The following is a 13,152-nucleotide window of genomic DNA, read 5'->3' on the forward strand; positions in this document are numbered from 1 at the left end:
TTGTTATAAAAAAAACAAGCCTTATGCTGAAGGAAATGCAAATTCACGCCTGTAGAGTTCAGCTCAGACAAAGCCATTCTGTGCATGCTCACATTTAATCTAGAACTAAGATAAGCATCATGTTCACACACAGCGCACACAACGCCTCTGCAGGAGAGCTGTCAGTCAATAAATCGGAAAACTAAGTAACAGACCTTTTGTTGTAATTGTATTACAAGGTCCTTGAACAAAGTAATCTTTTGTAATTGTAATTCATTGCCCCCATCACTGATTTAGTTATTGCTTTTATATGGCTTCTGAAACTAAGATAATATTCCAGAATGACACCAAGATTCCTGACTTCCTTTATAGTTTATTGACCCCTGAAGTCAAGGTATGCATTCATCTTTGATATGTTATCTTTATTGCCACATACAATGACCTCTGTTTCTCTTTATTTAACTTGGTATGCAGCTGTTAATTTAATTTATGCACTGTCACATTTAGATTGCATTTAGCTCATCTAATAGGGAGCTTTAGATGAGGCAAATGTAATCACGTCTAAAGTTAATCTTTAAAAACACTAATACATATGTCTTTAGCCGTGTTCCTGGAGGCCTACTGTCGTGCAGTTTCATTCCAACTCTAGTCAAACACGCCTGAAGCAGCAAACACTTATGCGATGGTCACTTCAAGAAATTCATTTAATTGTTTATGGTCATGTGACCCAAGGTGACAAGTCCTCGCAATTCATTTTAAATCTAGATATGGCAGAGTTTATGTACAATATAAACAGAAAAATTCAAGATATTTTGTTTTGTTGTGATATATTACACACATTTTCACCATGGATTTCATATTAGATTAAAAAAAGTTTCAGAGGTAAAAAATGTGTTTAGTAGATCGGGAACACACACACACACACACACACACACACACACACAAAGGATATTTTAAAAACTTTATTATAAATGTACACTTATTTGTATCATATAAACAGCAATAATAAGATATTCCTGTTGTTGCTGCCTAGCCTTGTCATGGTAATATTCGATGTGCTAATGAGGAAATTAAGTGGTCTTTCATTGTTCCCTTCGCCAAGTGCGTTCCAAACGGCTTCATTAGGACACACAAGTGCCCTACTCTCTCCAAAGTCCCCACTTCAACAGCTCTGCCCATCGGAGTGAGTAGGGCATAGGGATGCTCACTTCCGATTGGAATTGGCCCTGGATATAACTTTGCAGGTCAGTGAGCCTCAGGAGTCAGGACCAGTGTTGAAGACCTCTGTAGGCTATATGTATGTGTACGATCTTGGATGACAGACATTTTTTGTAATTTATAGGTAGATATCTGTTGATATTTGTGCATGGTCATTTTTTCTATTCTTACTTTTAGATTGCATTTACCTCTTCTAAAGAAAGATAACTGTGAATAACTGTTTGTTTTAAAACAATTTAATGTCGGCTATTTATCGGTTACTGACCATTACATGAAAATAATTATTGTTTTATCAGTATTGTAATAATTGTGCATGGCTACATAGCCAGGTTTAACCCAATGCAACACCATTCCTAATGTAGGACTATGGTTATTGTTACTATTATCAATTGCACTAATAAAATCTACACTCTACTGAGCAACTGTAAAACAGTGTTGTGTTGTTTTCCTGCGGTTTGTGCACTCGTGTTTTCATCAGGACAGGAGCTCCGCAGCGCCCCCCTGCAGCTCGAAAACTTTCCCGTCTCGAAGTGATTTCCTCCCTTGTTTTTACTTCCTGTTTTCTAAGGGAGTCACTTAACTCCGCTCATTTGTGCTCACCAGGGCTTCGCTGCGCGTCTCTTTCTCTACCGGTAGTTTCCACCGATCTCTCCGTGGCTCTCGGGACGGAACGCGAGCCGTATCGACCGCGGGACATTCACACATATATTCTGCTTTAGATGGAGGTCGGAGGGCTGAACTCAGTCGTGTCTACGGCTCTGATGGATTTTACGTAGTCTTGCGTTTTGTTTTAATGCCTTTTACTGTCTTCCCGTCCGTTTTATGATCATTTCTTGCATTCGGTTTCCTCCTCGGCGGAGTGTCGACCGCCCCTTTAACTCAGCAACAATGTAACTAACTCGATCGCTCGTTCATCTATCTTTCGCCGATATCCGTGCGCGTTCGCCGCTTGTAAAGTTTCACGGAACCGGGTAACTGTTATTTATTCGCCAAACTTTACGATGGCCGAGCTCCAGCGGCCGACGCTGTGTTGCTGTCGCAAAGTGCTGACCGTGCCCGGCAAGTCCTGCGAGGGCGGCCGGGGTCTGGCTCACTGTCGCCTGGTGGACGTCGCGTCAGCGTCCAACTTCCACAGCTTTAAACTCCGACATTTCCATCTGGACCTTCACTTGAACTTCGCCGTCAAGAGGATGACGGGATGGCAGGTTCTGGAGCTCACGCCCGTCCAGCCCGGCGTCCAATCCCTCATTCTGGACACGCATCCTTCATTATTAATTCATTCCGTGGACTGTAAGGTGCCCGGCGTGTCCGGTGCTCCTGACGTGTTTATGTCCCTCACCTACCGAGTTGAACCGTTCACCGATTACGGATCCTCTCTGAACATCAGCCTCCCGGCCGCGGTGAACCGGCCTCACCGGGCTTTCCGTGTCACCATCCGCTACACGACCACTGACGGCCCTGCGGTAAGGTCAACGCGGTGACAGCTGACGATACACGCTAATAATAACTTTGTTGCACAGGACTATTGTACACAGAGCCAAAATCCACTAAAAATACCCCTGCAGTGCACCCTTAATGTTGATAATCACCCTTTCTGCCACGTTCCTTATTTATGCCTTTGTTTCGCCAGATTAAATGGGTTTTGTGGGATTGTCAAGTGCTTGTGAAATCACCCTGTTTATTTATCAGATACCTGTAAGGACAGAGAACAGTTACTGTGACTGAGGATAAGAATGACCTCAGTGTACTGACATGTCCCCTTAAGTAGATAACTAGAGTTATCCAGGTCATGATTATGACTGCATGATGTAAATACTGGAAGGTGGGCTCTGTATTAAACATGGTTCAGTGTAGAATTAAAGGGTTAATTCAACAAAAAATGAAAATCATCGCATAATTTACTCCCCCTCAAGCTATCCTATGTGTATATGACTTGGTGAATGGTACATTTTTTTCGAAGCCCAAAAAAGCGCATCCAACCATCATAAAAGTAATCCATACGACTCCAGGGGGTTAATAAAGGCCTTCTGAAGTGAAGCGTTTTTATAAGAAAAATATCCATATTTATAACTTTATAAACTATAATCACTGGCTTTCGGTAACGGCCGTATGCGAGATTAGTTATGGCCGAAGAGTGACCTCTGACCCGACGCATTACATATTGACGAACGTGGAAGCGCAGAGGATAGAGCAAAGCAAAACACTGGTAATTCACAAATTAGAAGTCTAAAACGAGAAAATGTGGGTTTGAGTTTGTTGCCCAGCTCTATTTGTTTGAAATGCGAGAGGCGTTGACTCTCACCTATGCTTTCGCTACTCCTACATCATACGTCATGTGTCGGGTCAGAGGTCACTCCTCCGCCGGAACTAGACTTGCGTACTGCCGTTAAAGGAACACGCAACCGTTTTTTGAAATCGGGCTTATTCACCTTCTTTCCTACATTTAGATAGGTGGGCACATGCATTTTTGTCTCAGTGCATGCATTGTTTTAGTTTGACAGGCTCGGCACTAGCTTAGCTTAGCATAATGAATGGAATCCTTTGTTGCCAGCTAGCATGTCCTGAGTAAAAGTGATATAAAAAATAAAAAACCCCACCTAATTACTTATTGTGGCCTGCGTATTCACAACAAGTACAAATAGCGATGCAGATTAACACTAGGCGATTTCCTATGCAGATATTGACTTGGGACTATATTAGGGGGAAGCACAGGCGAAGCACTGCTACTTAGGCGCAGAGATCGCCTGTGCTTCCCCCTAATATAGTCCTTAATATATAAGTCAATATCTGCCTAGGAAATCGCCTAGTGTTAATCTGCATCGCTATTTGTACTCGTTGTGAATACGCAGGCCACAAGAAGTAATTAGGTTTTTTTTTTTGTTTTTTTATCACTTTTACTCAGGACATGCTAGCTGGCAACAAAGGATTCCATTCATTATGCTAAGCTAAGCTAGCGCCGACCCTGTCAAACTAAAACAATGCATGCACTGAGACAAAAATGCATGTGCCCACCTACCTAAATGTAGGAGAGAAGGTGAATAAGCCCTATTTCAAAAAACGGTGGAGTGTTCCTTTAACAGAAGCTAGTGATTAGTTTATAAATCTGTATATGTTTCTTACAAAAACACATCGCTTCGCTTCAGAAGGCATTTTTTTAACCCCCTGGAGCCGTATGGATTCATTTTATGATGGATGGATGTGCTTTTTGGAGCTTCAAAAAATAAGCTACCATTCACTGCCATTATAAAGCTTGGAAGCGCCAGGATATTTTTATAATATAACTCTGATTGTGTTTGGCTGAAAGAAGAAAGTCATATACACCTAGGGTGGCTTGAGGGTGAGCAAATTATGGGATAATTTTCATTTTTTGTGTGAACCCTTTAAAAATTGGTAGCTGTCTGTGTTGATTACAAAAACAAACCCATTTAATGTTATTTATTCTGTAACCTGTACATCTCATTGCCCACTTGCACAGAGGGGGTTCATTTCAAACCTAATGTGCTTCCTTTAGTGTTGTTTTTCAGTTTTTATCACTCGGTTGAATGTCTTCAATAGACTCTAACAACATACCTAACAACCTATAATGGCCAGCTATATAACATTGTCTTGGTGAACAGTTATAATCAGCATAATTCTTAACAAATTGAACAACAATATTCAACACATCACAGAGAACCAAATATACAAGTTTGTAATGCATAAAAACACATTAAATATCAGAATTAACACAACACTGGCCAACTGAGTGGTACAGGGATGAAGTATTTCTGTAGGTCAGAACCCGGAAACGAGTTAGCATTTAGCCCTTCGGTTCCATCGTCCTGAAGTCAGTGGGTTTTTTGAATGGGTTTTTTGGTTAAATGCTTAAAATAAGGTCTGCGGTGAACATAAGCTCAAAAGATTTTCACGTTTTGTTCTACGATATAACATATATCAGTAATACCCTCTTGTGATATATTATTTTTTTACTTGTCTTGTAAAAGGCAGTTGCTAACAAGTGGCTAAATGGGACTACTGAGGTTTGAGACATTATATGTCATCAGCCGAACAGGTAAACTCATCTACTAACTAGTGCGCTTTCACAGCCTCGTTGTGTTTATAATTGCGCTCTTGCAAACTATTATAACTCAAACTTTCAGGTAAAACGTTTTTAAACAAAGACTGAATGAGTAATCAAAAGCTAAGTTATGGTGATGCTGAAGTTGAGGGACCGGGGTGAAGTTCATTTATAGCCTAAGCCTACCTTTAGCTGTTGACTTCTGCCGTTTGTATTTGCAATTCATAAAAACTGTGTTCATTTGTGAAGATAATTACAATGAACAAAACGTGCAAGATTCATAAGCTTTTGTTAGTCACACAGACCTTATTTTCTGCTGTAATCCAAAAGCCAATGGAAAAATCCTATTTCGTTTTTGTAGAGGGAACCAGGGTGATGCTAACTGCTGGGTTGGCCTTCAAAGTACATCATCCATGCATCACTCTATAGAGCGAAAGTGAAAATTCTGTAACCTTTCTTACACTGGCCTCTGGCTATCAGGTCAATCTTATCGCTGAGACTTGATTACACCATGTCATTTTAGTGGCATTATATACACAAAAACATGGGAATTTCTAGGTGCTCACCTGTATATGGGTAGTTGTCTTTTGTTTCAACTTAATCAAGAACTGAAGTTTGGATTCACAACTGCTTAACCAATAGCTCTGCAACAAGATAATGAAATAAATTAGATTATCGTGCTTCATTGGATATCTATAAACCATGAAACTTTATTAAACTGTGAGAAACCCTAAGAAAATTTGATTTGTTACTTTAATCTTGAATCACTTGCACATTTAAAGCTCTTCTCTCAGAGAACATTTGTCAAAGGTATTCTCTCATCTCATTACTCCCTGGTCCCTACATCAGATTTGGTGGCTGGATGCAGAGTTGACTTGCGGACAAACCCGTCCATTGGTCTTCACTCAGGGTCACTCGGTCTGCAACCGGTCGTTTTTCCCCTGTTTTGACACGCCGGCCGTCAAAAGCACCTACTCTGCCACTGTCAGGGTAAGTCTAAGCTGCTCAGATCCACTAAAATATCTCTGTTGGCATTCAGTGTTCAGTTTTCTTTTTAGATCATGTGTATTGTATAAGCGTGACATACTTTTCAGGGGGCGGATCTCCTATGTTTGTGGATGTGTGTTTGCGTTACAGGTACCAGAGGGTGTCACAGTGTTGATGAGTGCCTCAAGAAGTGCATACTCTAAACAGGACAGGGTTTTCCAGTTCTCCATGGAGTATCCTGTCCCAGCTTACTTGGTTGCCCTGGTGGCAGGAGACCTACAGCATGCAGATATTGGGCCAAGGTACAGATGTAGTATCCCTTTTGAAAAGGAAAAGCTAGATATACAAGCATGTGTTGTTTTGGAGATTGCTAAATGCAGGTGTGTATCAAATAGGCTGCTTAAATGAAGTAACTGGCAAGACCACATACTTGCTTTATCAGCATAAAAGTGCTACCTTGGTCAACATGGTTCTCAGAAAAAACACTCTGGTTGACCAACTTAACTGCATGGCTATGCTGGTTCATCAGATAGATTAGAACCACACCAGTACAGTAACCAGTCTGGAAATGCTGGTCTTAGCAGGATTTTCAGCTGGCTTGTGTGCAAAACATCTCAGGGTCATTGCCTTTGTAACATACTGTATGTGCACTGTTTTGTTTATTGTTCATTGCTATACCTCGGTCACAATATCTTTGCTTTTAGGAGTCGTGTGTGGGCAGAGCCCTGCATCCTGACGTGTGCGGTCAGTAAACTGGGCGGTAGTGTGGAGCGCTGGCTTAATGTGGCAGAGGGACTCTTTGGCCCTTATGTATGGGGAAGGTCAGTTCTATTCTTTTCAATTAAAAAAGTATTTTTCGCCTTGTCACATCAAGCCTCTTGTCATGTTCAGGCCTTAACCTGTCTCACCCTTTACAGGTACGACATCGTGTTCCTTCCTCCTTCATTCCCCATCGTTGCCATGGAGAATCCTTGTCTTACCTTCATAATTTCCTCCATACTGGAGAGTCAGGAATTTCTGCTGATTGATGTCATCCATGAGATTGCTCACGGCTGGTTTGGGAACGCAGTCACCAATGCTACCTGGGAAGAGATGTGGCTCAGTGAGGGTCTGGCCACTTATGCTCAGAGGCGCATTACCACAGAGGCCTATGGTATACACATCCTCACACATATTTCACAGTCCAAACATAGAGACACATGTGGGCTTCTTGCACATGTTTATGTATACATTCCACAAAGATGCCAGTGATATGCCCCAGCAAATGCAAAACCTCAGTGTGCAGTGATTCACATATAGGCTTATCCATATCCCACAATGCTCGCCTTACATTTATCTCCTCAATGATCTGATTCAGGAGAAGCCTTCACTTGCCTTGAGACGGTGTTCCGTCTAGATGCTCTTCACAGACAGATGCGTCTTCTTGGAGACAACAATCCTGTCAGTAAGCTGCAGGCCAAATTTGAGCCAGGTACAACCTTTTCAACCATATAAACCAGCTCTTTTAGGCTAAAAGGCATATGGTGCTTTTTCCACACACCTGAAATAGCTGTATGGTAAATGCATCTAAAATTCCTTGTTACTCAGATTTCAGAATGACAGAAGCTAGGAAAATCCTCATTTGCAAAGTTCAGCCTGTCTGGAAAATGTGCCCAAGTATTTATTATGTACTTGTGAAGTGTCAGACCCATGATTCTTGGGTCAAAGTACCAAGTTATCCATTTTCCTTTTTCTCTTTCTCCAAAGGTGTAAACCCCAGCAGTCTAATGAATCTGTTCACCTATGAGAAAGGCTTCTGCTTTGTTTCTTACCTCTCACAGCTGTGTGGTGACATAAAGAGATTTGATAGCTTTCTTAGGGTAAGAAACATGACAGACATTCACATAAATGGCATAGTCCACATGCACACATGAATGTTCTGAATCCCTCCAACATGCACTGTGTAGGCCTACATTGAGAAGTTCAGATTCACCAGCGTAATCGCTCAGGATCTGTTGGACTTCTTCCTTGGCTTCTTCCCTGAGCTGAAGGAGAGCTGCGTTGCTCAACGAGAGGGTGAGTTGCGACAACTGTCAGAGATGATGATTAACACACAGAGACACTTATAGTTACTCATCTCACTGCGCTCCATTTGTCCTCGGTTAGGAATTTCCCTGTTGAGCCAGTCATAACACCCAGTGAGGGGTCAAAGCAACATTAGCAGTTCGAGAGACGGAGGCTAAATACACAGAAATGTGACACTTCTTCCCCTCCTTCTTCCTTCCCCTTTGCTTCCCTTCTTGCTCAGGACTGGAATTTGAGCGATGGCTAAATGGCTGTGGTCCGCCGTTATGTGAACCAGATCTCTCGGCGGGTAGAGCTCTAACTGGTCCTGTTCAGCACCTGTGTGACCTCTGGGGCACAGACACCCCCGACCCCCAAGTGATTGCTACATTTGACCTCTCCTCCTGGAGCACCTTTCAGACTGTCCTCTTTATGGATCGACTTCTAGACCGCTCACCTCTGCCTCAAGGTATTATGAATCGTCCCGCAATTTGTATACATTTCTTTTAGCATGCACTTGGTTGTTTGGATGTTAGACACTTCTCTTGTAATGTGAAGTGTGATTGGCCTTTCAGAGGTGATGAGTCTTTTGTCAAGCTACTACTCTGCATTGTTGGACGGTATGAACGCTGAAGTCCAGATTCGATGGCTGCAGATTGTAGTGCGGAACAGCTTTTATCCTGATCTGCCTCGAGTCCGCAGCTTCTTGCATAAACATGTGAGTTTTGTGAATGAAGTGGCTCTTGCACTGTAACTGATAATACATTATCAGTTAGCATGTCCATTTAAGTTTCTTTTGTGTGGCCTGATGATAGTGAGCCGAGTTAAAGCAAGTCAGTATCTTGTTTTGCCTGTGTTTAGAGGACACAAACACTATAGGTGCTTTTCAACTGCGTGGTTTGGCATGACTCGGCTTGCTTTACTTTTCCGCTGCAGTTTCGTACTATTTCAAAGTGGGTGGGATTATAGACTAATCGTTATAGTTGTGCCGCCACCTCGTCTACTGGCCACAATACAGCCATTTATTTTTTCAAGTTGCGTGCGAGTAGTTTAAAAAAGTTGTGTGAACAAATTATACTATGGTGGCTATTGATGACTATTTAAAGGGATGGTTCGGAGTAATTCAACCTAGGGTCCTTTGCACCATGACCTCAAGCCAAACACCCTCCAGAAGCTTTTTTTCCCTTGGTCGAACATTATTAAAATTAGAGCTTATTTAGGGATATCAGCCGAATGGCTTAGTGCAGGCGCTAATGGATCCAAGGTTGTATCTCGTAAATTACCCCACTAATAATGCCCGGAATGGTACCAAACTTCTACAGTAGTAAAAATAGGTTCTGTACTCATAAAACGAGGCATTGGACAGTTTGTAAGTACATCAGGAGTTTATTTAAATAACACTTGCCTGATGGCTAATGCTACCGCTAACCCAGACGTCAAGGTCACTTCCGTGATTTGGGAAAAGCCTGTAAAAGTCCTGGCAGAAAGCTATGCATTTTTTGTAGAAGTTTGGTACCATTCCGGGCATTATTAGTTGGGTAATTTACGAGATACAACCTTGGATCCATTAGCGCCTGCACTAAACCATTCGATATCTCTAAATAAGCTCTAACTTTAATAATGTTCGACCAAGGGAAAAAAAGCTTCTGGGGGGTGTTTGGTGAAAAGGACCCTAGGTTGAAATTACTCCGAACCATCCCTTTAAATCAAGCGGGTTTGGTGTCTCGTGTCACAAATCCAATGACGCTGGTAGTGACGATTCTGTCTGACCAATCAGTGATCTGCAGTGTTTACACGTCACATTTTAGTATCGGTACAGTTCGCTTAGAACCTCAACCGAGGTGGTACTAAAAACCAGGTACTAGGTACTGTACACGGTTGAAAACCCCCCAAAAGCGAGCCGTACCATGCAGTGGAAAAGCGCCATATAAAGCTAGGGACTGGTTCTCTCAATTTCTCCCTCACTCCTCCACTCAGTACAAACCGAGTTTTCCTTTAAAATAATCCACATTCCAGTGTTTCTAATGAACGCTCTCGGCTAGTCTTTGACTAGTGACTGCTTATGACGTCATGTCTCATTTCAGAGCTGTAAAGAGTTGTGCTCAATCACAACCAGTTTGGCTGGTTTCTTCCGTTGCTTCATAAAAAGCATGCTGTATTGATTACCATTTTCTAAAGTATATTGTGTCAAGCATGGTTACAGTTCAATTTCAGAGATTGTATGAAGTTTATGAAATCCACTTGTTGATTTCTGATGTTACCATGATCTGGTAAAATCAGGTAACATCAAACAATTCATTTGAAATGTATAAAATAAACCTCCAAAGTGGAGATATCAAACACATAGTTCTAACACTAAATTCTAATTGGATGAGCCGTGTTAACTGTGACCGCACATCAGTTTGCTACAGTAAATATTTGTAAAATATTTTTTTTGTGTGTTTCAGGCACTACCCTTTGCATACCTACAAACACTCCTTTTTTGTTGTAAAGTCACAGTAACACAGACTCACATGAATTAAAGCTTTAGCATATCACACAAAGGTGATAAAACATTTAAAGGACACTTGTCAGAGTTCTATCAGGGCCGGTTCACACAGAACGCGTTTTTGCTGTTGCGAGCTCAAGTCAGTGGAACGAAAAAAAAAAGCGAAAGGTATAAACACCCATTTTTTACTTTTAACTTGAGCACCGTGCTTTAAGAATGCCGTGTCATGTGCGAGATGCGAGCTCAACGGTTAAAGACGTCTTTCTATAGTGTTTACATTGAAAGACAATGGAAAAGTAGCGCGGTTGAATAGAAAAACGAGTTCTGTGCGAAGTTTGAGTAACGTAGGGTTTTTTGTGCTACTTTTACTGAGGTGTTTTGACTTGAACTTACTATAGTGTGGTTTTAAATCAGTAGTGGGGCACTGTATTCATGGAAAATAAATGACTTATTTTGTCTGTTTTAGCACTGGGTTATCTATTAACTTTCCACTTCCTTTTCTCCTTCTAGACCTCAAGGATGTACACAGTGCCTCTTTATGAGGATCTGTGCGGAGGAGTGATGAAGTGTTTTGCTGTGGAGGTATTTTATCAAACTCAGGCCCGTTTGCACCCTAATCTACGTAGGACACTTCAGCAGATACTGTTCCAAAGCAGCGCCCTCAACACCAGCACAGCTCCATCTCTACTCGTATCACCAGCCTCTGCCCCTTCCTCACCCACAGACCCCCCTGCCAACGGGACCATCGCCCTGCGGGACGTCAATGTGTCTGCATGAGATCAAAACTTCTGTGGAGAAGCAGAAGGGTTGAGGTGAAAAAGCCAGAAGGACAGGAAAAGGACAGGGTTCGAACGCCTCCTTGGACAGTAGCAATGCATTGTGGGAGGGCAGTGCTGATGGGTGTACTCTCTCACCAACACTGGGATGTCTATTTAAAATGGCAGACACTGATTTTCATAAGCTAAACGTAAAGCTGCTCAGGACTGTGGAACAAAAAGAGAGGACGGATGTTTGTGATGGTTATTATGCAATGGCCCGAGTGTGTGTGTGTGTGTGTGTGCACATATGGATAGGGCTATATCACTATCAAGGATATTGGTTGCCATCTGTTATCCATTACCTTTTTGAGTGTGTGTGTGTGAATGTGTGTCTGTTCATTTTTGTGGGTGTTTTGCTTATGTTCCTCTGGCCAATGCACATCATCTCATATGTTGTGTTTGCATCTGTTCTCCAGTACAAACTGAGGAATCAGTTGGAGGACATGACAAGATTTGAGAGACTTTCCTTTTGCTAGCTGCACAGATGCGTTCTGTGGAGGACCAATCCCTGGCGAATCCCCTTCCTGGACAGTGTTTGGAGAACTGGTGTGAATACACATACAGTCTGTACTCTGTTCGAACCCGATCATGGCCTAATGGAGACCCTACAGATTCCACATGCTCTCAGCCTTTCTCTGATAAATCTTTCAGTAACTGGAATCTGGCTTTCTCAAGCTTCTCTTTCCTGGTGCTAACCAATCAGCATTGAGTCTCAGGTATATCAAGACAGAAGAAGTGGAGCCATGTTAGTGCCTTTCAAACCTTTGAACACTGTGGGTGTTTTCAACACTGCTGTCCGAATGAACAGCCTGTATTTGTTATTTGAGCCATACTAGGGTGACATTGGTGACCACTGTCCTACTTGCAACATTTGTTATTTTCAGGAATTGAGATGCTGTGGTGAATCAAAATGCATTTTTTTTTTCCTTTGGAAGAAAATGTTTCTTTTTTTATTTTATAACAGGCAAATTTCCCTTAAATCAGTAACATTTGAAGAGAAAGGAACCGATTATGATTTGTGAGACTGCAGTGAGTGTGGTGGAGTTACAGGCTGATGGGTCCAAGCCGATCATCAGTGGCCTTAATGACAAGCACCGTGGAAAGACAAGTTCAGTTTTACAGGTATTAAAAGACATCAGAGAGCACTTTGTTTGTCGTGTCTAAGGATCCTACCTTGGATTACACCTTCTTGCATTATAGGTTATATGACAGACACTCGTCAGCAAGTGAAATAGTTTCTCTAACTTATAGAATCATAGCTTTTGTTGATTGGAGGCTTAAACTGCACAGCCAATAATAAAAGTGTTTGTTTTCCACCCTCATCTAATACGGTCTACCTTACTGAGTAAATGTGTTACTGGTCCTGTGTCAGCGTTTGCTCTGATATGCTGTTTCAGCCATGACACCTTCAGGCGAAATTCATCGTGGTTTTTGTATAGTTACAATAACTTTATTAAGTATGAAATTTCGATAGAATTATTGTAGATGCTAAATCTTATTACAACTGTGGTATTTGTAGTTAGTTACTATTACTTTCCCATTACAAAAGCCATTGTTTTAGA

The 13,152-nt window shown here is 41.8% G+C and overlaps 1 protein-coding gene across 2 annotated transcripts; it reads left to right on the forward strand.

Annotated features, from left to right (window-relative positions):
- Positions 1–932: 932 nt before the first annotated feature.
- On the forward strand, positions 933–12,906 carry rnpepl1 (arginyl aminopeptidase like 1). 2 transcript variants are annotated; one of them, XM_081371824.1, is made up of 11 exons: positions 933–2,660; positions 6,104–6,244; positions 6,392–6,543; positions 6,946–7,062; positions 7,159–7,394; positions 7,599–7,712; positions 7,988–8,100; positions 8,188–8,296; positions 8,529–8,753; positions 8,860–9,002; positions 11,283–12,906. In XM_081371824.1, the coding sequence occupies exons 1-11, from the start codon at positions 2,199–2,201 to the stop codon at positions 11,547–11,549; spliced, it is 2,079 nt and encodes a 692-aa protein (XP_081227950.1). In that variant the 5' UTR covers positions 933–2,198; the 3' UTR covers positions 11,550–12,906. The 2 variants fall into 2 exon arrangements, with proteins under 2 accessions (XP_081227950.1, XP_081227951.1); XM_081371825.1 differs by lacking the exon at positions 8,860–9,002.
- The last annotated feature ends 246 nt before the right edge of the window (positions 12,907–13,152 follow it).

The sequence above is a fragment of the Scardinius erythrophthalmus genome, assembly GCF_964197995.2.
Source record: "Scardinius erythrophthalmus genome assembly, chromosome: 8".
NCBI classification, from domain to species: domain Eukaryota; kingdom Metazoa; phylum Chordata; class Actinopteri; order Cypriniformes; family Leuciscidae; genus Scardinius; species Scardinius erythrophthalmus.

Excerpts from the sequence above, each read along its gene's own strand:
- rnpepl1 (XM_081371824.1), top strand. The coding sequence starts at position 2,199 with ATGGCCGAGCTCCAGCGGCCGACGCTGTGTTGCTGTCGCAAAGTGCTG. Across the intron at positions 6,544-6,945 it reads CATGCAGATATTGGGCCAAG|GAGTCGTGTGTGGGCAGAGC; the intron begins GTACAGATGTAG and ends CTTTGCTTTTAG. Across the intron at positions 7,395-7,598 it reads CATTACCACAGAGGCCTATG|GAGAAGCCTTCACTTGCCTT; the intron begins GTATACACATCC and ends GATCTGATTCAG.